The sequence below is a fragment of the Augochlora pura genome, chromosome 3, assembly GCF_028453695.1.
Source record: "Augochlora pura isolate Apur16 chromosome 3, APUR_v2.2.1, whole genome shotgun sequence".
Lineage (NCBI taxonomy): Eukaryota > Metazoa > Arthropoda > Insecta > Hymenoptera > Halictidae > Augochlora > Augochlora pura.
In genome coordinates, this window is record NC_135774.1 from 21959486 (window position 1) to 21986429 (window position 26944).

Below are 26944 nucleotides of genomic sequence, written 5' to 3' on the forward strand. Positions count from 1 at the left end.
TGACGTCGAATTAACCATTGTCGATCATTCGTACACGTCGCGTAGCAAAAATTCTGCAGCGCCATCTGTTCGAATCGTTTAAATTCTTTGTGCATGTTCTTCCCGTAACCTCAAACAAATACGTGACAGTTTTATCATCGGAGGAAATTACGTGTATCAGAGAAACGTAATTTTGGTTTAAATCTTACGGTCATTGGACACGAGTGCCTGCAGTTTCCTCGTATTTTGTATAAGCAAGGAATATTCAGAAAAAGAACTCTGTCTTCGACATCGGTAACAGCAAAACACGCCTGACAGAAGTTCGAGGTCCGAAAATTCAACGAGATACGTACTACCTGTTGTCTTCTGATACGATGACAAAATATTTTTTGTCCATAATATTATGAAAAAAAGTGATTCACATTACGATCGTTTCAATTAGACCAAGAAAAACAGCTCCCCTCCAGGAGGTTAATGTTTTTCGTTCGTCTGGCTGGATAGGATTTGAACGCGTCGATCCCACTAAATTTCGAAATTCCGTCGCATTCCCTGTCACGGAATATATTCTAACGTCATTAATCGTAATAGCAAATTGCCATTTCTAATCTTGGAAATCCGAGTTTGATTTAACCGGTTTTCGACAACAATTGCCTTGGTTGCGTGTATGAGATAACAGTCACCCGGGAATGTGATATACGAGAATTTGTATCAGAGGTAAGCTTGGTACGAAATTTTGTATTATTTTTTAGCAACGAGATAATATAACTGCATACGCATAAGGCATCTAATTATAGATTGTTTTTAATCATTTTGGTTCAGGTGCTAAACAAATCCAAATAAATTGAATACCGTCAATAGCTGCAGCTCTCCAAAAAATAAGGAAGTGCTTTTGAACTTTAGCCAGAAGGAAACAACAACATAAAAATGGAGAATTCTATACAGAACAGGTTTTTTAACTTTGTGGACATTATAATTAGGGTTCCGCCTCTGTTTGTCATAGATGCACTGCTCAAAATTGAATTTAAATTGTCACAAGAGCCCTTTGAAATGGATCCATCAACCAATATTTTGTGTGCTTACGCCAGGAATTATGTCTATAAAATATTTTACCTACAAAATATGTTCAAATTTTTGTGCTGCACTTTAGGTAAGACATTTATGTTTTTATTAGCTTGGTAGGAAATATAATCGAAGAATATTTAATGGTAAAGCAATACGATTTAAGTAGCAAAGGTAATCCAGGGGTCAATGCATATAAATGTTGGGGACAACCTCTTGTTACGCGATCAAAGCACTTGCTTACGTGCATTTGTGCTGATGTTCTTAACAGCCCCAGTACTTTAACACATTGAGTCTCAAGCAATTTGTTGTTACAAGTTTTTAAAAAGAAATATTAAATGCTATTAAAAAAATATTTGAATCAAAATATTTTGTAAAAGTTTAAATAAAATAATTCATATATTATTTCACGGAAAAATTGCGATCAAAACGTTGGACTTTAACGGCTTAAATCGGTGAATAATTGAATACAGATAAATGCTGCGATATTTATTATTTTTTCCTCGTTTCCAGGATGCCTAGCCGCGTTATGTACATTCATGTTATGGACGAAACACCTGATAATCGTGCACCTGTATTTCATATCAATGGGCGCGATATTCCTGTCGCATTGGTCGAATACTATTACAATGAAAGCCATTATAGCATATGTGACTACGCACGAGAGCAAAACCAGCATACTGGATGACATTTTGTCTTGCGAAATAGATAAGGTTTTGAACGAGGGACCGGGATTCCTCATAATCCAAAACTATATACTGCAATGCATATTGGCAAGCATTTTTTGTTACACCCACTTGGCCCCTAAGCACCCAATGTTACAGAAGTTTCTGGTGCTGTCTTTCGTGGCGCCGTCTTTCCTGAGTATTTATCCTTTACCAGTAAGTAAATACTCGTGATTATATAGAAATTGTCAAGAATAAAAAGCTAATCAAAATATCTGTCTAGACGCAAGTACTCCATCATGCTCCGGTATTTGCTGCACTGCTCCCAATGGCGGTCTGCAATTTCGTGTTCTGGTGCAACGGCGTCTCAATACTGAAAACGATCTACATGGTGTGTCATCACGCTCACACTTTCATCGGCGATTACGGATTATCTGCTCTAGCCGAAACCGAATGGATCCGATTGAACGTGCCATGCGTGTTACGTACGTTCTGGTTGTTGCGCGCGGGTCATCAAGTCATCCAGATCTTTGCGAACGAATACAACGAAGAGTCGTTTACGTATTTTATGATGATCAAGAGTCTGCTGGTGAACGGTTGTGACACATTGACGGCGCTCTTGGGAATGACAAGTATAATCTCGTACATCAGTTACTACATAGGTCGGTTCTTCCAGTGGGTATTGCTCACGGAAGACGAAGGTGAGAACAGCATCGGAACCGCGTCAGCGATCCTGTTCTACATGTTAGCTCTACAAACGGGGTTGACCAGCTTGGACGAAGAAAGCCGACTGACAAGACTTTTCCGCAACCTAAGTCTGCTGATGATCGCGATACTGCACTTCGTGCACAACTTCGTAAATCCGCTGTTGATGTCTCTAAGCGCCTCGCGCAACCCCGCACTGCACCGACACATCAGAGCACTAGCCGTCTGCGCGTTCCTAATCCTATTCCCGGTTTCGTTACTGTTCTACTTGTGGTCCAATTACACTCTGTGTACATGGCTGCTAGCTGCTACAATATTCAACATTGAAGTGGTGGTGAAAGTACTGGTCTCACTGGCGATTTACTCGTTGTTCCTGGTCGATGCGTACCGCAGCGCTTTCTGGGAACAGCTCGACGACTTCGTCTATATAATACGCTCGTTTGGAAACACTGTCGAATTCGCGTTCGGCATCATACTGTTTTTCAACGGTTTTTGGATTTTGGTGTTCGAGTCCGGCGGTGGTATTCGCGCCATTATGATGTGCATCCACGCATATCTCAACATCTGGTGCGAAGCGAAAGCTGGTTGGAGTGTGTTCATGAAACGTCGCAGCGCAGTCAACAAGATCAATTCACTTCCCGAGGCCAAAGCCGAACAGCTGCGTAGACTGGACGATGTTTGCGCGATTTGCTACCAAGAATTGCACAGCGCGAAGATTACCCGGTGCAATCACTTCTTCCATGGCGACTGTTTGCGCAAATGGCTTTACGTGCAAGACCGTTGCCCTCTCTGTCACGATATATTGTACAAAGTGGAGAACGTGCAGAATAAGACCGAAGAAACCGCTGTACAACAAGCGAACCAGAGCAGGTGAAACGACCTGGCATAGCTCTATTGTGATATATGAGTATGATTGTACGCAGAGAAGAACTATCGCGAATTCGACAAACTTCAATCGTAAGGCATCGATCCTCGAAAAGTCTTACCGGGAAGGGTACTTCATCCCTCTCTTTTCCTTTTTCTTTCACTTTTGGCTAAGTTAGAGGCCGAGCACCTCGAGGCTACGCACTGCTATTGGCAGCTAAAAAGTTGGCTGTCGGAAGTTTTGATATACCGCCACTTCATTTTCAACGTTCTGGTTTGGATAGGGCTCAGTACTTGGCATATACGTGATACGCAACATTTTTTGCACAGAAGTTACAGAAGTTACATTTCTAAGTGTTTCTATCCGCTAAGATTGTTCTAATCGATCGGAACCATCTTCTCAGCTTCCAATAGTAGCCGATTGCGAAACGTCGAATGAACAATAATTATTATAACAAGACCACACGTATATTCTTCCGTTCAGCAAATTGTACACGTGTGCTGCACGCATCCGAGTGTTTCCTACGGTACCAAAAAAAAAGTCTTCGGTTTAGAATTTTTTCACACGCCTACGCAATCGTGTGTTATATTTTCGCGAGCTGTAAGTTTACACCCAAGCTTTTATCGCGAGAACTTATTCTTCCACTGTAAAACCAGCTTTACTTCGCATCTTCTCGCGTATAGGCTCGCTCGACTTGCGAAGCTTGCGCTGCTCTTTTCTGGTATCCACTAGGATAACAAAAACCCAACTGTATGCGAAATAATTGACTCTTCAACCTGTTAACCAGTTGACTTTGATTCGCCTTCGACAGTGACGCGTAGATACTTTGTTGAAGGATGCAGGCGAACGTGATCAATCAAATGACTTTTCTTTCCAGATTAACAGGTTGATACTTTGTAAGACTGCGAACATCGCGTCGATCCCTAGTAATTAGAGGGTAGCGATTGTCTTCTTAATGGGATTGCGGATTTAATGCACTTATGGCAAGATTGAATTTGTTTAAGATATTAAGAAAAAGCAACTTCCTTTTATGGACTTCTTTCCATTCGGCATAAGAATCCGCAGTTTACGATTCGATTTTAGGACCTACCCGTATAATTGAATCGAACTTCCGTCATTATTCCCATCGCTTCGAATATGGTTCACAAGCCATTGTGATAGTTAGTTTGTTAATCGCGGAAATTAGTTGAGACTTTTGCTATAATTTAACGCGCCGGCAACGTATCATGATATATTTATTGACCACCATCGAAAAGAAGGACATTAATCGTATGTCAAGGATATGTGTATATATATATATATTTATTATATAAATATATATAAATGTATATTTATATAAATATATATTTATATATGAATATATAAATATAAATTTTAATTTGTTCGGCTGAAAGCAATTCGCCAACAAATTCTCTGTTATGTTACATAATATATGTCCAATAAATGTTATATTTTTAAAGGTTGGTCGAAAGTAAACACGATACTCGCAGCTTGCGCTGCCGTTCGCAAATCGGCTTACGAATCGGTTTGCTGGCGGAATGCACAGTGTATAGCGCGCCATCGCGTAATTAGAGCAATTCCAACGTGGGTGATGTAACTAGGTGAAGGTTGTATTATCTCGTACGTGGTCGACGCGCCGGCCACGTGTTGGATTTTCAATTCATTAACGCGGATTGTTCGGATGCGCTGCGTTTTTTTTTTTGCTCCACTTGATGATTTCCTACGCTCGGTTCTTTTAGTTTCCACTTTTCTCATTTAAATTTCCTGCCAATCATTTACGAGAGAAACATTAGTGTAACAAAGGTCGTTGATTTTTCGGATTGGTAGACAATAGTTCTAATGAATTCTATGACCGCTTCGAATCGCACCGTGGCAACCAGTTATCGAAGTCGGCGGTGCGGCACGCGACCAAACGAGCAAGCAAGCAAACGATCGAGACCGCTCCGAGAAAACGAACAGCTGTAAATTCGGCTTGATAAACGGCGGCACGAGGAGAAAGCAGGATGTAGACGCCGCGCCGCGATAGACAATTTTCGTTCGCTTCCATTTTTCGATAACGGCGCACAGGCGAGTAGCTCGCACGGCTCACGCGTCAGGTATACACTTTCCCCTACCTCCCACCTTCACCGTCACGACTCTCTTTCGCGTTGCAACTGCAGGCTGTCGCCGATTCGCATGATCTTCGAAAGTCCGCCGACTGATCCCAGTTCCCAGTCTAGCGCGCACCGTCGTCGAGCGAGGGTGTTGCACCGTTCGTCCGAGACACCTTCACCACGGATCGAGCCCACAAAGAGCAACAGGTAAGCCTCCACCTCGCGCGTAGTTCTTTTCTCATTTTTCATTCCCGCATCCTCGGCGACGGAACAGCCGATCAATGCACCTACCCCGTAGATTCGAACGATCGAGACAAGCCTATCTTTTTAGCTTAACCCGAGCGTCGGTATAATAATCGTCGACGGATCTTTGAAACTGGGCACCTTGGCTGCCGTGCAATAAAATTACAACACTCTTGAGGCGCAAAGTGGCGAAGATGAAGCAACTCGCGTGCGGACCGTATACTTAATATCGAGCGTATGTTAACCGATTGTGAGATTGTGGTAAATGCAACTGCACTTACATCGTATCCTCACCTGCTCTTCGAAACATTCTCCAACATGTAGTATCAACAGCATCTAGAAAGAAATTTTGACGCTGCTTGCCGTTGTGTTTTTGCGCGTCGCGCAACATTCGCGGTGACGCTGAACTAGTTTACCACGAAATGTGTTCGGCGTCTATGGGAAGCTGTGCACAGTCGCCCGATGGTCGTGCAGAAAGCGGATCGAATCCGTTTCGACGCTAATCTCGTTAATCCCGTTAACGAACCGGGATACCTTCGGCGGTCAGATAACAGAACGATAATGGTATTCAAACAATACCTGATTAGCGCGAACACACCGACCCATTGCGCAAGATTGCTCGCGGTTTCTGCGACGCAACAAAGAAGTAGAATAGATCGTGTACTTTGAGCGCTCTCACAACGAAGCGAGTAGCGAGAGTCAAGGATTGTCGCGCAGCAAGAGAAATTGAATTTTTCGTTGCTTCGATCGTTGATGGTTCCTTGGAGAAGCTTCGTTCTTCCGGCAACGACTTCTTCGAATTTGAGAACAACCGTGAACCACGGGGAGCAAGAAGGACTCTCGATCGTATCAACGGATTCGCAATTCTCTCGCCGATATTTGTTGTTTCTTAAACGCCCAACCAATGAATCACTTTACACACTTGCGGTTTACGCGTGTGGCAGTTGAAACATGCACGATTGCAACAGATTCGCTTGTACGTGTATTCAAGAAAAATAAATCGTTGTCATAGCGCACACAAAGAATGCGATATAATTTGAGCGAACCAAAGAAATGCGTTACGTGTATTGCACGATCGCGCCGGAGATTGCGCGTAGAAAGAACGAATGAACAATATGTTCCGATGGATCACACCGTTAGCTCTGGTTTTCGTGAGGCGAGGACTGTGGGATTGCGAGAACCTTGGGTAAAAGTAAAGGAACAAGGTGCCGCGGGTTTTGCGAGTCTGAAATTCGTACGGTGTCCGATGTGACGTAACACGCATCGCGAGTGGTCGGTCGCCCGATATAATTTCCGGTCTGTCGATTCAGCGTTCGCTCGCCGAACAGATTCAAAGTGTGCATATTCTCCATAGGGGAGAACGTAAAAGGAGGAAACGGTGCGCGCGGCACGAGTTATCAATAAGAGCTCGTTGTTCGCACGGGTCCACGCTCCTTCCGCGTCGCGTCTTTCTCGCGTCCTCTTCGATCTCACGATCCCCCCACGTAATCGGCCGGAGGATCTCCGGCGAGTTAATTAGAAACTTCTGGACGGATCGTTCCCGGCTCCAAGCAGGAAACTTGGGAACCGTAATCGATCGGTTCGCGCGGGTTTTTCGTCTCCAGTTTCCCCTCGTCTCTCGGGTTTCACTTAATTGCTCGCAATTGGCTCGGAGGACCACAGCGACCATAATCCTCGCGGACCGTTGCTCATTTCGTCGCGTTCGGGAATTGTCCGCGTTGCGGGCCTCGGCGAACCGAACTATTGGGTTGGCAAGAAAGTAATTTCGGGTTTTTAGCATGACATAAAACTCAATTTTTTCTATACAAAAAATGAACTTTAATCAGTCAAATATCTTCCATTCCGTTCGATGAGCTTTTACCATCTTTCTGTTAACTTCATGATCCCGCGATCATAGAATTTCTGGACCTTAACAGCAAAAAACTCAATCAAGTGCGAATTGAGGTCATCGTTATTGCTGAAATTTTTACCATTTAAGAAGTTTTGTAAACTTCGAAATAAATGATAATCCGATGGTGCATGGTTGGGGCTGTATGGGGGGATGCAACATCACTTCCCAACCATACTCCAATAGTTTCGTACGTGTTGTTAAAGACGTGCGAGGCCTCGCATTGTCGTGGTGGAACACGATTCCTTTGCGATTTGCCAATCCTGGCCTTTTCTCTTTGATCGCTTCCTCCAATTTCACAAGTTGTTGGCAATAAACATCTGAGCTGACCGTTCGGTTGTTTGGAAGCAGCTCAAAACACACAACACCTTTGTAATCCCACCAAATTGACAGCATGATCTCTTATTTTGGTACAATTCAGCTTTTGATATGGTTCGTGCTGGTTCATCATGCTTAGACCATGATCTTTTTCGATTAACATTATTGTAGACGATCCATTTTTCATCGTCAGTGATAATTCGTTTCAAAAAAGGCTCGATTGCATTACGTTTGAAATGCGTATCTTAAATATTCATTCGTTTTGTTAGGTGAATTTCTTTCAATTCGTGCGGAACCCAAATATCGAGCTTCTTAACCTAATTAACCTCTTATGCCTAAGAGCACGGCGCGCCACTATAATGGCTTTCGTGAATGTTGCGTGCTTTACTCAATTGTTTTATTAATTATTAAAGTAAACGATTAAAGTGAAAGTGTGTATATACATTACACTCAGAAAAGAATATATGTAATTAACACTATATATAGCTATAGGGGAAAAAATGTACATTCAGAAAAATGGTAATTTAGATGTGTAAGACTTTATTTGCGCAAAATCCAACCATGCCTAAGAGGTTAACAAGTCCAAAACGTCTTATATGATTTTCAATTGTTGTGTGGGATACATTTAACTGCTTTGCAATCTCTCGCCCAGTTATATGACGATTCGATTCAATTATTGCTTTCATTTTGTCATCATCAACTCCAGAAGGTCGACCAGAATGTTGGTCATCTTTCAATGAGAAATCTCCAGAACGAAATTTTTTGAACCAATTCTGACACGTGCGTTCTGTTAAACAATCAACACCCTAAACTTCACGTATCTCTTTCCGAGACTCGACCGCTTTCTTGTCTTTATGAAAATAAAAAAGTAAAATGTGTCGAAAATATGTACTGCTTTTTGCGCTCCATATTAAAACTGACCGTAAAGTGACAGTTGTAAACAAAATTACACGGAATATGTTTCTAAAGCAACCTAGAGATATTGACTACCAAATCTCAAAAGAAAAAAATTCTAACATTGACAAAAAAATAACGAAACGCTATCTACTGGTGCAAACCGAAATTACTTTCTTGCCAACCCAATAGAACCCCTAACTTTGGAACTTGGCAAGGACGATCGTTTCTTTCTCGGCAACGGTGTGCACGCCGTCGTCCGTAAACACGAAACTCCGCGGGCCGTTTCACGGCGCTTTAATATCTTCGTGCGGGAGCTTGTTCTAATCGAGCTAATCGGGGACCTATCTCCACCCGACAAGTTGTACAGACCGGATCGCCAAAAGGTTCGCTCGTGCCAGCTCGCGTTCCCGTTTTTCGCGTCTCGTGACAGCGAGCGGCATCGCATGACGCGGATCATTAAAGATTCTCGGAAGCGCGGCGCAGACCTCGAACCTCGAATCCTGCCACTCTCGACGCGATCCCCGCTAGCACCGTGCGCGCACGGATCATCGCGCGAAGGAACAGAGGAAAATTAGAATAACAACGAACGAACGAACGAAGGTGGTCCCGGTGAAAAGCGCGGTACTCCGGGCCTCGGCCAAAGAGAGACGATTGCATCGTTGTTCACGCGCACGTGTTTTCCCCGTTGCGACTCGTACAAGTTGCACGCACCGCGCTCGCACCGTAAATAGCTTCCGCGATATGTGTTGCGGCATGCCGCAAAGAAAAACCATCGCGACACGCCGTTCGTTCACACCCCCGACGTTTCCGCAAGCCATAGTTGTCCAAAGAGTAACGATCCAACCGAGAGAACCCGGATGTCATCGCGTCGGTCCGCGTCCAACAGAAACTTCCTACGGCGAAACAATGCAACCGCTTCGACCCGAACGAAAAGAGAGACAAAAGACCGAATCGAATTCGTAGAAGGTCAAACGCAACGAACGGTCCGGAGGTGAAAATCGTTGCTCCAGGTGGCGATCGCCTGTGCTCACGGACGTGCGCGCTAGTCGACGAAGCTCCGGATGCTGCGAACACGGTTCTCGCTGGGAATCTTCTGCGCTGCGAACACGGGCCCGACGGCGATTCACCGTGAAGAAAGGCAAGGAGAAAGAGAGGAGGGGCATATCAACGCGGAGCGAGAACGCGAAGCAATTACTTTGCCCCACCGTTTAAATCGTTCGAGGAGTTTGTTATTACCTTTTTTTGCGAGCATTAAAGTCGGTCGTCTCGTCGGGCCCGTGGATATAGTTAAAACCATGATTTGATGGTTTTCCCACGGCCTCTTCCGATACTCTTGGGTAATTCGATCGAGCGTTTCCCCCGGCTCGGACTTTCCCAATCGTGGCTTTACGTCTGTCCTCCATCTTGCTCCGTCGGTCATCCGTTTCGGGTATTCCGACCGCTGCGCTGGTCGCCGACGTTCGGAAACCGATCGCTTTCCTCGAGGTTGGAACGATTTGGACCTTCGAGAGGGTCGAAGATCGAGATCAACGATCGTACGTAAAGTCGAAGTACAGGTCGCCGTGTCGAAGTAAACAGTCGCGGATCGAAGCTTCCGTGACGCGTTTCAGTCGATCGGATTCTATCGCGATGGAGAACATGTGGCTGTGCGATCCCAATAGAAATTTCACCGGACACGGCGATCGACGTCCGTTGCCGGACGTTCTCGGCGTCAGGAAAATGGAGCACGCCGATCTGGAGGCTCTCGAAAAGCTCGTGCATCCGGACACGTACAGCATATTCGGCAACGTGAACCTCCCACGCATCTAGTACGCGTCCGCTACCTATCCCGATCGCAAATAAAATCGTAATCGATGGGACGCGGCCCGTTGCCATCGAGATTACAGGAAACGTTGCGTTTCTAGCGAGGCGAGCTCGCTGTCGGTGGTCCAGTGGAACGAGAAACACGACCTCGTCTCGGGTATATGTCTGTGCAATTATCCTAATGTGCCGGCGGTGACTCCGGAGGACTGGCCTTGTTGGCAGCGTACGTTATACGGGTAAACGCGAGAGACCGCACAGGAGTATTCTCTGCAAAAAGACGAGATCGCTTCGGCCGATCCCGATCGTGTTCGCTAATGTCCCGCGTTACATTGGAAAAACGAATCTCGAATTTAGAGCGTTGACCAAAGTGTACTTCGTTTCCGAAAGACAACGGAATTCGCTTATCCTCTCGAATCGAGAGCGACGCCGCACAGTGGTCCGGACTGACGTAAGGTGTGCCATTGCCCCATAACTATTCATTCGTAAAAGATATAAACGCGAAACTTGGATTGATCAATGAAATAATGTCAGGTTAAGGATTAATTAAAAAAAAAATACATTAATTTTATTACTGTTACAGTCAAACCTGTTTTTGTGCGGTATATGAATATCGAGAAAAAAAAAATTCGTACGAAAATTTAAAATACAAATTCAGTTTTCTATGTAGAATATTATTTTATTAGAGAATATTATATTATTCTATACAGGAAGTGTTGTAAAAATGTAAGATGTAAGAATAAATTTGAAAGGAAGTTGAATTTGTATTTAATTCTATGAAAATTACTATTTTGTGTATGATTTTATTGTGCGAGATTTAAAAAATAAAACAAATGTATTATCTTTAAGTGACGAAAACGATTACAAAACGGCAATTATTACTACAGGAATGAATTTTAATCGCGAAAGGATCCTCTTTAGTGCAAAAAAGGATTGAAATAAAAATATTAAATGGTTACATCACAACAACGAAAAGAAGAAATGCAGTTATTTTTGACGAAAACCACTGTTCTTAGGAAGGTCTGACTTTAAACCATCATTTCTATTACAAAATTGTATTAAATCATGCAAATATTTTTATTTTCGAGGTTCGCAGACATTTAGGAAGTAGTATACATTCAACACAGATCGATACGTGAAAGTTCATTTTTTGGTAAAATGTCACACCTTACGCTAATCCAGACCACTGTGCGCCGGCGCGCCGATAAAAAATACGAAATTTCCATTGGGAACGCGTTCTCGACTCAACGAGATACTACGGTGTGGCGTTTAAAAGGCTTCGACCGATCTTTATGCAAATGCACCTATGCGCGCGTTCCGACGGGATCAAGGCCGGGTCTCGGTCGTCTCACCTACGCTCCTCGGTGCAAAAAGGGCTGAGGACGTGACGGAAAGAAACACGCTGTTCATGCATTTCCTCGCGTGGGACCACCGGTACAACACCGACCATTTCTTCGAGGAGCTCATGAACGGACTGTTCGCCATCGCCCCGTATCTCTTGCACGTGATCCTCGTGAATCCACCGCGGGTTATACCAGGTGACCCCTCGACGAATCGGAACGATTCTCCGCCGTGGCGAATGCTCGGACGAAACTGTTCTTTCGCGGGTCTCTTCCAGCGGACGTGTTCGAGAAGCAAGCGGTCAGGATCCCACCGAAGTGTTTGACGAACTCGCACGCGGTGCAGTCGTTGCGCATCGTCTTTAGATACGGAGAGACGGTTCAGAGACGGAAAGTCCGGCTGGTCGTGTGAGTAGCGAAAACTTGAACGCTGAAACGCTTGAGAATTCTAGGACGATCGCGTATACCTGTCGAGCAACGAATTTTTGGGTAGAGAGGAGGACAACGACTTGGTGGTGCCGCTGATAGATGGGGAGTCCTCGTTGGTCAAGGAACACTACGGGGAATACTACGTGAGCGAAATGGTTCGCTATCCGACCGATTTCCGGCAACTGATCGTTTCCGAGGACAAGGACGGCCTGGCCAACGGCGTGATGTTTCTGAACAGACGGGTGGACGTGGACATGCTCGACGATAATTTCGAGCTAGCCGTGTACCACGGCTTGAGGAAGCCTCACCGGAACGACGTAATCCCCGCCGGGAGCTTAGAACCCGCCAGCGAGACCTTTTTCTCCATTTTCAACAAGAAGCTCGTGAGAACGCTGTAAGGTCGACGCAGGCCCCCTCCAAAATGATCCTCCTTCAACGTCTTCTCTATAGATCCGACGTTCTCCGTCCTATTTCTCCGGACGAGAGTGTGGCAGGCGACGAGTACGAGGGAAAATATAGCTCCTCCAGCTCGTATTCGGACGGTTCTGACAGAGACTCCAGAACGAAGTCGGTCGACGGAGATAATCGCGCGTTGTTCCGCTGGAGCATGCTGATGCGCGGAATCAGCGACTCCATCGATCGTTTCGCATGTGAGTTTTCGTTGAAATGTTTCAAATCGTAATCGTTGTAATGTTTCAAAAACGATTTTAAACGAACTTGTCCCGGGAAAGACGACGCTGCTTCGTCCACGGTGCTCGAGAGAACAACGGAAGTCGAGGAGATCCGGCTGCCCCCGCGACCGATCTACCGAGGCGCGCCCAACGTGTTCGTCGTCGAGATCTTCGCGACTCAGGAACAAGTGAAGCGCGGCAGCAGCATCAATTTTCTCGAAGCCGCCTTCGAGTGCTTCCCCGAATTGGATTATTGCGCGATCTTAATGCCGTCCGCTCATTCGGAACTCAGCTTTCTCAGGAATTTCGTGGTACGATTTTCTTCTGTTCACATTGTTGAACGTTCCTGAGCTGTTAACCCTTTCGCTCCGTCGAGCGTATATATACGCCCTCGAAGAATTACCATTTATGTGTAAAGAGCGTATAATATACGTTCATACCATATAATGGTTTTTATTTTTAATTTTAATTTAGTTTTAATTTTTATTCTTAACAATTAAAAGTATCAATAATTTTATTAAACTCTATAGGGTCTTCTCGTCCCCTAATCTGATTTAAGCATTATTTTTACTTAAAATATATATGTACTTTTATTCCATACTTTACATGATATACTTTTGTTAATCAACAAACAGTTGATTATAATATTTAAAAATATAAATTATGATTACAAATTTTTATATTTTAGAAAGCAAAATGATATTACTATATATAATAAATATCATTGTAAAATTTAGAAAACAAGACTTCTACTTCGTAGCATTCCGTACCTCAGTGTCAACTATTCGGTAATGCGCTCCGTAGCGAAAGGGTTAAGGGTGTGCTGGTACATCCCGTTCGTTTATTAATTTTTCTGGATCGATCATCAGGCTCAGATTCACGATATAATATCGTGTACCACTCAGAAATGCACTTTTAGGATTTCGGCTACTCAACAATTTTCCGGACTCGATTTTAACCCCTTGCACTACTACGTCTTTCAGAGCTACGTTGATTACGACTGTTTCGTTCTTGATCCCTTGCACTATCGCTCCTTTCATGCTACGACGATTAGCATTTATTTGTACTTAATAATTTTCCTAATAGGACCACAGACAATTTTTGTTTCCTGAATTGTCTTTATTTACCTTCGTTTCTATACTTTGATGACAGAAGAATTTATTTTTACTTCGATTTAGAAGGAATTAATAATATTCATACTATACTAAATCAATACTAAAAATAATCAATAAATAATAAAAAATAAATGATCAATACTAAATAGTAGAGCTTGCATAAAATCTTCACCAGGAGTCTGACTCGTTATTGTAGTGCAACGGGTTAATTACTTCCTTGATGTCACGTGATGATTTTAGTGTTCTAATTATCCTCGTTTACTTTCATTCCCAAATTATGATGACAAGTGATTCGTTACGATTTAATAGAAATGATTGTGTAAGGAGTAAGGAGATAGTGTAAGGAGTTAACACTTTACCGCCCGGAAGTCTATAAATCGGCTTTTTCCTGTAGCAATAGCCTGTGAATCGGTTGTCATGGCAACCAGTAATTTGTTATCTATTGAGATTAATGTATTATTGAGATAAATGTGTCAGATTGTGCTACCGTAAGCTTTAGTATTGTTATATTAGGTTGTATAATTTTTTAAATATTAAATATCGTGCGCAATTAATAAAACAAGTAAAATCAAAATACAAACGAAGATTAAACATTGAGCTACATTTTCACGGCTGATTGGCCGGTCGGTAAAGTGTTAAATTCCAGCATTCGGCCCAATTTTAACCCGAAAACTCGGGTACCCGCCCACCTCTACGAACTACCGATGATCATTTCGTAAAACAAACGAATCGAATACAGCGAGTACCGACTAGGTGTAACCGAGATTTTCCGATGTCCTTGTACATAATACATCGCGCCTCTCTACTGGGAACCATCGAGATGCGCCAGGCCGTTCCCGAGGACCGGGCTGGTCTTTGGAAACTGTTGCGTAACATTCCAAAGGCGCAGAAGATTTTGGACGATTTCGACGAAGCGATTAAACCGAAATCCGGTCACTTCTGCTACGTGTTCACGTGGAACAGTGAACTCGTTGGGCTGACGATCTTCCGGTATATAATTTTAATCCTTTGATCTTCAGAGCTCCGGGGCGGAGCAATTTGACCCTTTGCACTCGAAGCCACTTCAACTGCAAATCTAAAATAATTTTTCCGGCTTTTAGTATTTCCATTTTATATAACAACATTTATTGTACGCGTGTGAAATTAACCCCTTACACCACGATTCTTGTATTGTCTTTATTTACTTCCGTTTCTAGACCCTGATAGTAGAAAAATTCATTTTGATTTCGATCTAGATGAAATTAATAATATTCATATTTAGTAGATCGCGCATGGACTCTTCATCACGGGTCTGACTCGTTATTATAGTGCAAGGGGTTAAGTCTTATGACTCATGTAACAGTTACACTTCCATCAATTTTTTTCAATCCATGCTTTAGCGATATTTATAAAAATAATTTTGGAACATGTTATAACAACATTAATGGCGCCGCAGAGTTGCTGCTCGAGTGCAGAGGGTTAAAATGCATCTTCAAACTCCGCTCCGGAACCCTCGAGTGCAAGGGGTCAAAGGATTCTTTTTGGTTGAACGATCGTCGTCGCGCCCGCTGGTTGATTTTCCCGTGTACAACAACGATTGGACGGTTTCGATCGTTAGAGCGGTGGTCGTCGACCCCGCCGTGACTCCTGAAAAGGAGGATAAACGATCGCGAACAGATCAGGAACCGCGAGATAGCCTAAGAAACGAACCAGCGGACGTAGAACCGACCCAGCGTCGCCGTGCAAGGGTTAATCGAAACTCTTGGCGAATATTGCACGATCAGCGCGGAGAAGGACGTGACATACATCAGGAGGCGTTTCCACGTGGAAGATTACATCTCCGTGAAGGACGTGCCTTGGGACGCGTACGGTCTCATCCTGCACTTCGTTCTGGTGCCGATCTTCGACGTTCACATGCGCCACTTCATCTGCGAAATGAGCCGCATAAGCGGGCTGATCGTTTTCTACTATCGTCTGACGAGAAACGCGTCGAGCGCTCTGGTACGGAACCGGTAACGAACGATTTTAACCCTTTGCACTCCGTTGCCCCCTCTCAGGGGACATCGTAATTCTAATATATGACTAAACATTAAAGTTTATCAGCGATTTGCAACGATTTCTCGATATCTACATTAGATTTATTATAAATTCATATAAATCGAATATTATTATAATAATATTATATATACTGTTGGAATAATGGGGACGGTATATCAATACTTTAACATTATTAACAAATATGAATTTATTATTAACAGACAGCACAACCCTCACACGCTTCTATTCCGACACCCGGCTCTTTCCGACATTCCCATAAGCACTAGTCTTTTCTCACCGCGCATGCGCATTCATTCATTCAACTCTTTTACAAAGAAAGGATGATTTAATTGGCTATTCCAACATATACATATATAATGTATATTATATAATGTAAATGTTCATGAGCGCTGGTAGGTGACATTCGTGATGGCGCGAAGTGCAAAGGGTTCAAAACTTCCGAAACGGTTTTCTTTCGTAAAGACCCTTGGAAACTTCCGCGATTTTAGACGCGCGCGCAGCCTTTGCCGATTTGCTTGAGCTCGATGGTCCACGTGCAACCGCGGACAAGACTCGAATACAGGTTCCGCGGTCTCGTGGAAACCGACGAGCCCCAAACCGAAGTCGAGCCGTTCTCGCTGTTCATGACAACACCGAGGATGATGAGCGGCTTCAGTTTGGTGCACGACACGAAGATCGTTGTGATCGGGGCCTCGGACTGCGGCGTGGCTTTTCTGGAGCATCTGGCGTTCGGGTAATCGATACGCGAGAAAAACCGGGAGAGACGAAGGATCGAAGGAAACTCGAAACGTTTCCAGGACCCCGTACGATTTGACACGGTACGCGGACATCACGTTGATATCGCCGCGCGGGCTGCCGTACGAAAACGAGAAGACCTCCGAAGTCGCGGGCATGATTCTGTTCCGCGGTCGCTACTGCCACGAGCATCGACGGACGGTCGCGGCACGGGCTTGGATCAACCTTGTCTACGGCAGCGTTACCGCGATCGACAGGTAAATGCAGCCTTGTTTATCGACTAGCAGCGACGCAGTTTCGTTACGACCGTCTCGCCAATGATCGCACGATCCTCAGGAAAGAGAAACACGTGACGGTGATGCATCAGGGGGAGATCGCGTACGACTACTTGGTTGTTACCTGCGGGCTACAGTTTCAGAAGCCGCAGTTCTCGAGCGAGCTGGAGAAACAAAAGAAGGGGTAATGGATGACAATGATCGCGACAACGGCCGAATTAAGACGGATATGTATATCTTTTTCGAGGACAGGGAGTGGACGGAGCAAGAACAACCCTGGAATTGCCTGACCATCAACGACGACATGCAAGCGGCTGCCTGTCTCGAGAAGATTCGCTTGTTGACCAACAACTTCCAGAACGAAAGTGAGGCATCTAATCGAGACGTAGAATCTCTGTGTTTTAATCCCTTACGCTATAATAACGAGTTAGACTCGTGACAAAGTTATCATACAACATTTGCCAGATATGAATATTATTCATTTCTTGTAAATCGATATTAAATTTAATCCTTTCGTTATCAAAGTTTGGAAACGCTAATGAATAAAGACAATACAAGAAACAAAAATTATCTGGCCCTATTAAGGAAAATATCTGTCCTTAATATTTTCCTTAATATCCAAACTTTGATAACGAAAGGATTAAATTTAATTTCGATTTACAAGAAAGCACTTGTCTGTTCTTAATAACTGCTAATCAACGCAGCGTAAAAGGGGTCGTAGCGCGAGGGGTTAAACAGAGTGAACGAGCACGAATTCTACGAACTCTTCTAGAGAGGATCGTTCTTTACGGGAGCAACATAGACTGCTACTGCGCTATTCAGGGTCTCCTTGAGTGCGGATTGAACGGTTCTTGGATCTATTTAATCGAGCCGCCGATGCACCCCTGCGATTCTCACCAGACCATCTTCCACGACGAGTGCGAGGTACAAAATCGAAGCACGAGAACAATCAGTCTCGTCGAAGCTGCTGACTCTGCGACGCGTTTAAGGTGCACGCCGTTGCGATGGCCGCGATCTTCGACAGCGGTGTGACGCTTCTTCAGGAGTGGGAGCTGATCGATTGGTACCTGAGGGACTCCGCCGAGGGGAAGATGATAGAAGCGTTGGTCCTGCAGTCGAAAGAAAACACGAAGATAGTGCAATGCGACGCTCTCGTTGCTTTTCACGAGAAGACGATCGACCAGAAGATATTTTTGGGTGACCGAAACCATTTTTTGAATAACCGTCGGTTTCAGTCGGTGATCGAATTCTTAAACGCAACGGCGATCCATCGATGCGTTTCAGCGTTCTGCAGGGCCGGCATAATGTTCGACGGCCAGCTGGTGATAGACCCCGAGTTTCGGACCAACGACCCGTTCATATTCGCTGCTGGGACCAGCACCAAATACAGTCGCAAGTTCTATGCGGAACACTGGCAGCACAGATTCTACAACAGCGTGGAAACAGGCGAAAGAGTTAGTATAACGAAGCAACCGACGTATCGTTGAATAATCGTACGACATATCGTACTCGAATAATCGGTTTGCAAAGATGGCGAAGACGTTGCGACTGATCATCCTGAAGCATCAAAGGCTCGGCGGGAAGGTCCCCAAGCCGTGCAAGCGCAAGAAATACTCACCCATCACGTCGTTTCGCGCGCCGAACGTGGTGGCCTGCACTTTGCCAGGCGGATACCGGTACTTGCACGTTCACAAACCTGGCAAGATCGTGAAGATCAAAGCTTCTCATCTTCACGATACTTCCGTGAGTTTTCTCGACCGGGCCTCTCCCGCGATCTCTTCGTTACGCAAACGATTGCGTTTAGGGCACCGAAATGGTTACCGGCAGCTGCGACTCCGAGATCGGCTACTTCCATATGCGACTAAATCGCTACGACACTGTGGACTCGATCACTTGTTTCATTCGAAAGGTATAGGCTAGCACCCCCCGATAGGTCAACCCCTTGCACTACGACTCCTTTTACGTTGCATCCGATTAGACCTTATTTGTTCTTAATACTTTCTTTAATAGGAACAGATAATTTCTGTTTCTTGTACTGTCTTTATTTACTTCCGTCTCTAGACTTTTATAATAGAAGAATTCAATTTGATTTCGATTTATGATAAATAAATAATAATTCTTATTTAGTAGATTGTACAGGGAATGTTCGTTACGAGTCTTACTCGTTATTATAGTGCAAGGGGTTAATCCTTGAGTCGATAACAAAAATCAGATACTTTGCTACCTCTTTGGAACGCGTATCAACGCAAGGGTTCGGGTACCGTTCCAGGACTTTGAGGTCCACCAAATGATTCGACTATATGGGAAACACGAGAGTTTATTAAACGAGTTGAAGACGCGGTTCGAAGTAAGCGACACCCTAATAATCTGTAGATCCACTTTTCAGGGGGAGATTCGTGTAAAGCATTCAAACGAGAGGTGATATTTGGCAATTTTTTGATAATATAAGAGCTTGACGAAATTTATCACCATTTGGCACATATGTGCCCATAATTATGAAAGTGGTCTAAGTCACATATTTCTTGTTTCGAGATATTGGGTTGGCAATTAAGTGATTGCGGAGTTTGTTATTAGATGGTCTTAGCACACTCTTTTGTTTTATCAACGTGTTCATTTTATTCAAAGTAACTAGGTTATATTGTTTTCTTACTGTTTGGACTTTCATCTTCAATTTAGTAAGAAAATTGTATCGATTTTTCATTAAAATGAAGCCTTGAAAGAAAGGCAGTGTCGAAATTAATTTGTCTAATTGAATAAACTTATATATTTAAGGAAAAGAATTGAATTTTCCTTGTTATTTTAAATCCACAATTACTTAGTTGCCAACCCAATTAAAATATATTTTTACAATATACGATCTTTTTATTTAGAATTTTATTAGTCTTGATTAACGGAAATTTATTATGAATGTGAAATTTTGTACGAATTTCATACGAAAATATTGTTTTTAAAGTTTGAACTGACTTAGACCACTTTCAAAATTAACTGAATGTCCTATGAATGACTTAAAGTAATAAAGAACTATGAGTTTTATTTGAAACACTAACTTTAATGAAATAATTCATGTGCATTTAGTAATGATTCTAAAAAAGTAATTTTTTCGAATCTAAAAAAATAACGTTTTCAAGTTATGTTTATATAATTTCTTTAAATTTTTTACTTAGACCATTTTCATAATTAACACTAAATGAATTCCATATAATGTTGAAACAATATCTTTTGACGATATCGTAAAAATTGCATTGAATAAATTGTTTAAAATAATGTAGTGTAAAGTAACTGATAAACTCATTTTTTTTAAATTTTGACATAACCTGACCACTTTCATAATTATGGACACGTATATTCTTTAACATTTCAAAATGAAAGATGTTTTTTTATTTTATCGACTTTCAATGAAATAATACTACATGATATTTGGGACGAAAATTCAAACGACATTTTTTTTGTAATGTCTCTCGTTTGAATGTTTCGCACGAGTCTCGCTCCGTAAGAGTGTCTTAACGAGACTTCGATGTATCAGGCATCCTTGATCTCGGACTTTTTCGCGTATTTCCGTGAACCGTGGGCAACGGCACTCTTCCTCGAACGATTCGACTGCCTCCGTATGGAAAACCGTGCAATCCTGTCATCGAAAACGGTAAAGATAAAGAATGGTGGATAAGCGAACGCGACGCTGATAATGATCCTCGTAACAGGCGATTCCTGGCCAGTCGTTGATCGAGGACTGTATTCTCGCTCTGAAAAACTCGAACTGGGGTCCGGTAAGTTAATAAAATCCCGTGAATCCACTTACCTGCACGATCGGTCCCAATGTCCAGATGTCGGAGAAGGATCGCAGACGGATCGTTGCGAAGTTCGCCGGCTCGGTTTACCATCAGGAGTTAGAAGATAACCTGCTGGAGTTCTTGCAGTTCTGCGAAGAGGATGCACCCGTTTACTGCATGCCTAGCAAGCTGCGAGAGATGTACGCCGACTTGAGAGACAGTCCGTTGTTCGTGGAGCAGTGATTTAGGCCGTATCACGCTTTCTCGAGCAACGAAAATGCGAAATAAACATCGACGACACGATATCCCCCAATACGAATCTTTCCTCGAGATTTCTGCGACTTTCCGTGTATCCCTTCGATTTTCTCCGGTTTTCTCTGGTTTTGCGGGAGAGCCGCAGACCCGCGACGATACACCGCGGAAACCGCGAACACGAGCGCCGATCTTGTTACGGCTCGGCGAGCAAACGTCTCTGAGCACTCGGCGAAGCAACCGATCGGAAGCAGTCCGTCCCCGATCGCCTACTTTTATTTGCATGCGATTCGATCTGTAGGTCAAGTTTAACATTCCACGATGCTGCCCCGCAAAAGGCGGCTCAAGGCGGCTCGGGATCGCTCGAAGCGGCCGCCCACGCGGTCGCACGCGCAACAACTGCAACACGTTGTGTTGCAGAAATGTCACGACTTCTTCGGCTTGTCAGACCGAATTAACATTGCCGCGTCGCAATCGGGCTACTCGACACCAGAAGTAGTTGATTTCCCGTTCGATACGACCGCGTACCTAATGGAACTTTCATCTTTTAGGGTTGGATAACAACCCGAGGAGAGCGTGTAGACACTGCTAGGAAAACCACTGCGGGCACCGTTAATGCGACTACGGCGGATTTTCACAGCCGGCGGATCGTGAGAATCGGCGGTACTCGACCCGTACGTAAATTCAACGCGAGGAGAACGAGTCCAGCCGGCTTTCTATTCGGCTTCGCCGCTCCGTAATTTCGTCTGTTTTCCTTCCCGTGATCTAGAGATTTATCGCGGCGTAAACGCAGTCCGCCCTCCGCGCGGAACCCCCCGCAACGGGGCTCGCTCGAGCGAATTATAACGACCGACACAAGCCGTAACTCATGACGCACGTGTTACGATCCATTTCAATTTGCCAAAGAAGCGAATCAATCGCAATTTACGCCTACGCCTGGCGCACCGCAAACGCGTGCCTTGTTTATCGCGTTCCTAGCCACTGTGCCGCGTTGATACGCGCTTAAAAAGACATAAACGGCGCACGGCGGTCCTGAAAAGAAAAATATCGGCGCGCCGCAATTGCACACCGATCGAAAAGCGGCCAAATATCTTTCGCCTTAATCGACCGGCGTGATTCAGGATGCGGAAGCAGCGCCGTATAATTAACCGTTTTGGCAAGCAACCCGTTCGGGAAGTGGCGTCAAGATTCGCGTACTTATCCCCCCAAGGCTGATCTTCTCCCACGTGCACGCATCGATTTACATTTTTGCATTATTACCACTGCAATACACCGATCGCACGGTATCAGTCGCTTGTGCACCGCGTGCAGGGCAACCTCTCGATCTTTTATCGCTTCGACTAGGACGACATCCGCTCGGCACGATGAGCAGAAGACCGATCACCTCGTACTTCTACGAGAGAAAGTGCTACCTGTGCGAACAACGCACCGTTTACCCCGAGTACACACCGCCGCCGAAGAGAACGCCGCAAAGAGTTCGATTCACGTTCGCCGAGCCGAGTAAGTGCGACACACAGTCACCCCCAACACTGGAAGGGTCCGTAGAAAAAAGATCGGATCCTCTTTAATCGTGCGTGTCCATTCGTCATTCGTTGATCGGGCACCACTTTGTTTTGTTTTGTTTTGTTCATCCCGCTTCGGTGAACGACGTCTTGTCCCGTCTGACGGCACTTGTCTCATTCTTCACCCTTTCGTTCAATCTCGAAAGATCAAACTCGGGAAAACAAAAGCGGAGCACTGCCAACTTCGTTATTTACGTTACCGTGGAATCGGGGATTTTGAATCGTATCCAAAAGCGCGCAGACCCTGAAGCCGGGTCAATGTCGCGCTATTCTGGTCTCTGGTTCGCGTCGCCGTTGAGGACGCAGGTGTTCCTCGCGGCTGCAAACGCGAGCGAATATGCGAATAATCGAACAACGATTTTCGACCGTGGTCGCTTCGATTCGCCGCGCGTATCAACGATACTCCGGATGTGGTCATCCGGACGATCGTCGATCTCGCGCGTGTATCGGCGCTGTCTAACGTAAAACAGGATTCCATTTGTTTACGTAATAACGCGCATTATTATACAACTATTACGATCAACCCGCCTCCGCGGCATAAGTCGCCGCTGATAATGGGAGTGACGCTTATGTAACGAATATCAGTTCATCGGATCGTCGCCGCGTCGATTCTCGCGCCTTTACGGTGGAGCGGCCCGTGTTCTTCCACCGTAAAAGGAAATATCCGAGACCCATATTCGAAACACGTCGCGCTGATTCACAGATCTATTGTCGCGGGAAATGCCGACGGCTTCGCGACACCTCGCTTTCAGGCAGATCGCCGCGTTTTCGTTGCGAGAAATTCATTGGAAACTTGTCGTCCGCAGCTCCTAACGTATCGAATCATGCTCTTAGATTCGACATTGATCTTCGGTGCTGGCCTCTCAATGTCCAACTCTCGAATTATTGCCGCTCGTTGTACTAATCCAAAGCAGTCCGTGTCAAAATTGTTCAAATATGAGTGAAACTCGAAGTTTTCAGTGAACTTACTGTTAGTAATGGACACCTGGAAATAACGAGTTTTCGTTCTTTATTCGCAGAAAAAATGCTGAGATCGGCCTCGCAACATTACCCAAGCAGGGGTGGATCGGATATCCGAGTAATTCGTCTGACAGCTGATCAGGAAGCTGTTCTTCAGGAGCAATTCAATCGATGGCCCAGAGCACCCCATACGGCGGATGTCGTCCTGCTTGCAGCCGAAACGGGGCTCTCGGAAGCCGACGTCGAGGTTCCCATTTTTCTCTCCATCGTTTTACATCTAGAAAAATACTTGAAAAATCTTTGGAATCGGATGATTTACTAATCAACGTTTCCCCGCTTGTTTCAGGGCTGGTACGCCATTCGCCTGGCCCAATGGAGGAAGGAGCAGGGTCTGGGTGGAAACCTTGGTCTGCATTGATGCCCAACGTTGCATCTCGACGTTATCGTACCCGTGTACCTGAAACCTTTAATTCGTATACGAACCGCGCGAACCGACAACGATTTATTCTTCTTGCTTTCTCAGCTTACGAACGATCCGTAAGGTCTCGCGGCAACGATCGATCGTTTAGATTTGTTTAGAATTTATAAACAATTCGATCGCGAAACGGCGCGAGACAGCGACGCGATCATTTTATTTATGTTAAATGTTAGAGCGAAGAGGTCTCACCAGAGACAGTACCAAAATCAACGCGACGGTGCAATAGCCATAGTTTGTTAACAGCTTCTCTTTTAATTGTATTATCGCCGTGGTATCTATCCGCGGTCGCGGTTGGGTTTAAAATTTCGTACGCGATTCGATCCGTGTGATTTCAATGCTGCAAAATGGACAATCGACTAATACTATCACAAATATTGTATGTAATCTTGCGGAGATGACATTACCAGCGAGTATTAATTATAGCGTTACGCGTTACTTGATGTAACCCGGTTAATTACGTTACGCCGACGGAACAGGTACCATAATCATTAGACTGTTTATCTTGATGCGTTTCAAATCAAATAACAATCTTTCGAGTGATTCTAATCGTTTTCCTATGCGAGATCTTCGAAATTGCGAATTCGTATAAAAATTCATGGTCTAATAATTATACGTCGATGCTTTTGGATAGTTGTACTAATAAGACGGGTGTACAAGAGCACACGAATAGATACACACGTTTATATAACCCAGTTAATCGAATAAGTGTTATAAAAATTTTCTGCTAAAATAATAGGAGTTGTTTTATTTTATAACTATCGTCTGTAATATAAAATGACTATAAAAAAGTGCGATCCAAATGCTTGGAAAAATATAAAAGAAATCAAAACAACCGCTTTATTTAAGAAAACTTGCGAAAGAGTAGTCTAAAGGCACAGTTGCTGACATGTCTATGTAACATTTGTTGCTCTTAAAAAGTGAGAGACAATTTAACACTAAACCTAACCAGTTTTAAAAGTAACCAACGTGTGTTACTTTATAATGATGAAAATATTGTATCTATTTAAATCTTTCGTAATTTTATTACATTGTATGCTTAGATTAAGAAGGTTTTTTTAATGACTTCAAGACTTAAAGCAAGAAATCTGAAATCGGTCATTTTGACCGGCTCGGCAGGTTTAGTGTTGAAATAGAGCTGGATCAACGTACAACTATAAAAGAAACTTTTAAATTATGTCAAACAACTTAGCGGGTATTGGCATTTTTGCCGACTGCGTCCGCGAGGGATACTAAGCCGTCCTTTTCTAGCATTTCATTCAATTCTCGTTTGATTCTCGTTACTACCGGAGGCCCCTGGTACGCAAATGACGTGTACACTTGGATCAGGGAAGCGCCGGCTTTGATTTTGTCATAGGCGTCCGATCCGGTGAAAATTCCACCGACGCCGATGATAGGAATCCTTCCATAAGTTCTCCTATACATGTCTGAGATCATCGCGGTGGACATATCGGTCAAAGGAGCTCCGCTGAGTCCTCCAACTTCCTCTTTCAATGAGCTTCTTAAATTATTCCGCGCAACGGTGGTATTGCACAATATTAAACCATCTACTTTGGTTTTCTTCCCGAGTATCACATCAGCGACATCTTGTTTCTCCGAGTCGGATAAGTCGGGAGCTAGTTTTAATAGCAACGGCTGCCTACTCTCTATCGATTCTCTGACTTCGTTTATCCTCATTAATAAGCGTTCCAACTCCTTCTTGCTTTGCAAGGACCTCAAACCGGGTGTGTTTGGACTGGATACATTAATTACAAAGTAATCGGCCACGTCGGAGAATTTTTTAATGCCATCTATATAGTCTTGAGCAGCATCTTCCATCGTCTTGTTTTTGCCCAGGTTTACTCCAACTACGCCATGGAAGTCTTTACTTTCTTTGAGCTTTTTAAGCCGGTACCACACAGTATCGTGCCCTTCACTGTTAAAACCATATCTATTAACCACAGCATTGTCTTCTACTAGTCTGAATACTCTTGGTTTGGGATTTCCAGGCTGTGGCTTTGGTGTAACCGAACCTGAAAAGTAATTAAAGGTGTTAAAGGAAGGAATTTACAGATGGGATTAGTAATAAGAAATAGTAAAATGAATAAGAAGTACTACCTATTTCGACAAAGCTAAAACCTATGTTGTGCAAGCCTTCTACAGCTTCCCCTTGCTTATCGAATCCAGCAGCCATTCCTAAGGGGTTTTTAAATTGCATACCCCATACATTGATCCCAAGAGAAGATGGATCTTTTGTGTTCTGTTTACCTATAAGGCCCCATTTCAGTATCTTAACAGCAGCATTGTGTGCCAGTTCTGGATCAACCAGTTGAATCAATGGTAGAGCAAATCTATTGTAAAACTTCTCGTCGCCCTGGTACATACATATGCCACTAAACAATGTTACAGCTGTGCTGGTTACTTTTAACAGCGACTTCAGCTTATCCTTGCCACTCAATCGTTGAACCATTTCAAAATATGAAAAGAAGTAGATCTCTTAACCAAGTACAGTTTTCTTCTTGGAGAGGACATCTAAATTTACCGCTAAGGTTATGTGCTATCTTTTTCATAAACGATCGTTAATAAATAATACATTATAAGGACGAAAATGTTGCGGATACATTGATTTTATAACTTTATTGTGAGGTTATTGGGTACTTTGATATTTACTTTTTGAATTCTTGTATAGCCGGTTTTTTTTCTTTTTTTAAAGATTTTTGAAATGTTAGACCGTGGCACACTATCGCCACGTAGCGGTAATCTCGTTAAACTAAATCTCTCCAATCACAGATCTGTTCAAAAAAATCGGTTGCATCGATATCATATAAAAAGAAC

At 43.9% G+C, this 26944-nt stretch overlaps 4 protein-coding genes across 5 annotated transcripts; 3 read left to right on the plus strand and 1 right to left on the minus strand.

Moving 5' to 3' along the window:
- The first annotated feature begins 53 nt into the window (after positions 1 to 53).
- Positions 54 to 4736, plus strand: Trc8 (TRC8 ring finger protein). The gene is made up of 4 exons (XM_078197431.1): positions 54 to 693; positions 799 to 1126; positions 1552 to 1919; positions 1987 to 4736. Exons 2-4 carry the CDS (start codon positions 904 to 906, stop codon positions 3280 to 3282), a joined length of 1887 nt encoding a protein of 628 aa, XP_078053557.1. The 5' UTR covers positions 54 to 693; positions 799 to 903; the 3' UTR covers positions 3283 to 4736.
- A 660-nt stretch (positions 4737 to 5396) lies between these two features.
- On the plus strand, positions 5397 to 24965 carry LOC144479001 (homeodomain-only protein). Of its 2 annotated transcripts, XM_078197439.1 has the most exons (4): positions 5397 to 5573; positions 22478 to 22633; positions 23715 to 23902; positions 24002 to 24965. In XM_078197439.1, the coding sequence occupies exons 2-4, from the start codon at positions 22498 to 22500 to the stop codon at positions 24071 to 24073; spliced, it is 396 nt and encodes a 131-aa protein (XP_078053565.1). In that variant the 5' UTR covers positions 5397 to 5573; positions 22478 to 22497; the 3' UTR covers positions 24074 to 24965. The 2 variants fall into 2 exon arrangements, with proteins under 2 accessions (XP_078053565.1, XP_078053564.1); XM_078197438.1 differs by lacking the exon at positions 5397 to 5573 and having other exon boundaries at positions 21895 to 22633.
- Positions 10342 to 21810, plus strand: LOC144467709 (cilia- and flagella-associated protein 61). The gene is made up of 21 exons (XM_078176624.1): positions 10342 to 10500; positions 10558 to 10752; positions 11789 to 12050; positions 12131 to 12260; positions 12346 to 12675; positions 12732 to 12931; positions 13013 to 13297; positions 14754 to 15057; positions 15831 to 16047; positions 16593 to 16837; positions 16902 to 17096; positions 17176 to 17298; positions 17367 to 17540; positions 17729 to 18038; positions 18104 to 18568; positions 18645 to 18857; positions 18919 to 19023; positions 19384 to 19461; positions 20638 to 20754; positions 20813 to 20878; positions 20936 to 21810. The coding sequence occupies exons 1-21, from the start codon at positions 10342 to 10344 to the stop codon at positions 21122 to 21124; spliced, it is 4362 nt and encodes a 1453-aa protein (XP_078032750.1). The 3' UTR covers positions 21125 to 21810.
- On the minus strand, positions 24957 to 26889 carry Dhod (dihydroorotate dehydrogenase 2). Its single transcript, XM_078197436.1, has 2 exons — positions 26228 to 26889; positions 24957 to 26142 (listed from the first exon to the last, which is right to left on the minus strand). Exons 1-2 carry the CDS (start codon positions 26577 to 26579, stop codon positions 25319 to 25321), a joined length of 1176 nt encoding a protein of 391 aa, XP_078053562.1. The 5' UTR covers positions 26580 to 26889; the 3' UTR covers positions 24957 to 25318.
- Positions 26890 to 26944: the final 55 nt, after the last annotated feature.

Coding starts and splice junctions, on each gene's coding strand:
- Trc8 (XM_078197431.1), top strand. CDS start 904: ATGGAGAATTCTATACAGAACAGGTTTTTTAACTTTGTGGACATTATA. Junction 1,127..1,551: donor ATTTTTGTGCTGCACTTTAG/GTAAGACATTTA, acceptor CCTCGTTTCCAG/GATGCCTAGCCGCGTTATGT. Junction 1,920..1,986: donor TGAGTATTTATCCTTTACCA/GTAAGTAAATAC, acceptor ATATCTGTCTAG/ACGCAAGTACTCCATCATGC.
- LOC144467709 (XM_078176624.1), top strand. CDS start 10,342: ATGGAGAACATGTGGCTGTGCGATCCCAATAGAAATTTCACCGGACAC. Junction 12,261..12,345: donor CGGAAAGTCCGGCTGGTCGT/GTGAGTAGCGAA, acceptor ATTTTTGGGTAG/AGAGGAGGACAACGACTTGG. Junction 17,541..17,728: donor CCCTTACGCTATAATAACGA/GTTAGACTCGTG, acceptor ATATTTTCCTTA/ATATCCAAACTTTGATAACG.
- LOC144479001 (XM_078197439.1), top strand. CDS start 22,498: ATGAGCAGAAGACCGATCACCTCGTACTTCTACGAGAGAAAGTGCTAC. Junction 22,634..23,714: donor ATTCACGTTCGCCGAGCCGA/GTAAGTGCGACA, acceptor CTTTATTCGCAG/AAAAAATGCTGAGATCGGCC. Junction 23,903..24,001: donor TCTCGGAAGCCGACGTCGAG/GTTCCCATTTTT, acceptor CGCTTGTTTCAG/GGCTGGTACGCCATTCGCCT.
- Dhod (XM_078197436.1), bottom strand. CDS start 26,579: ATGGTTCAACGATTGAGTGGCAAGGATAAGCTGAAGTCGCTGTTAAAA. Junction 26,143..26,227: donor TTTTAGCTTTGTCGAAATAG/GTAGTACTTCTT, acceptor ATTACTTTTCAG/GTTCGGTTACACCAAAGCCA.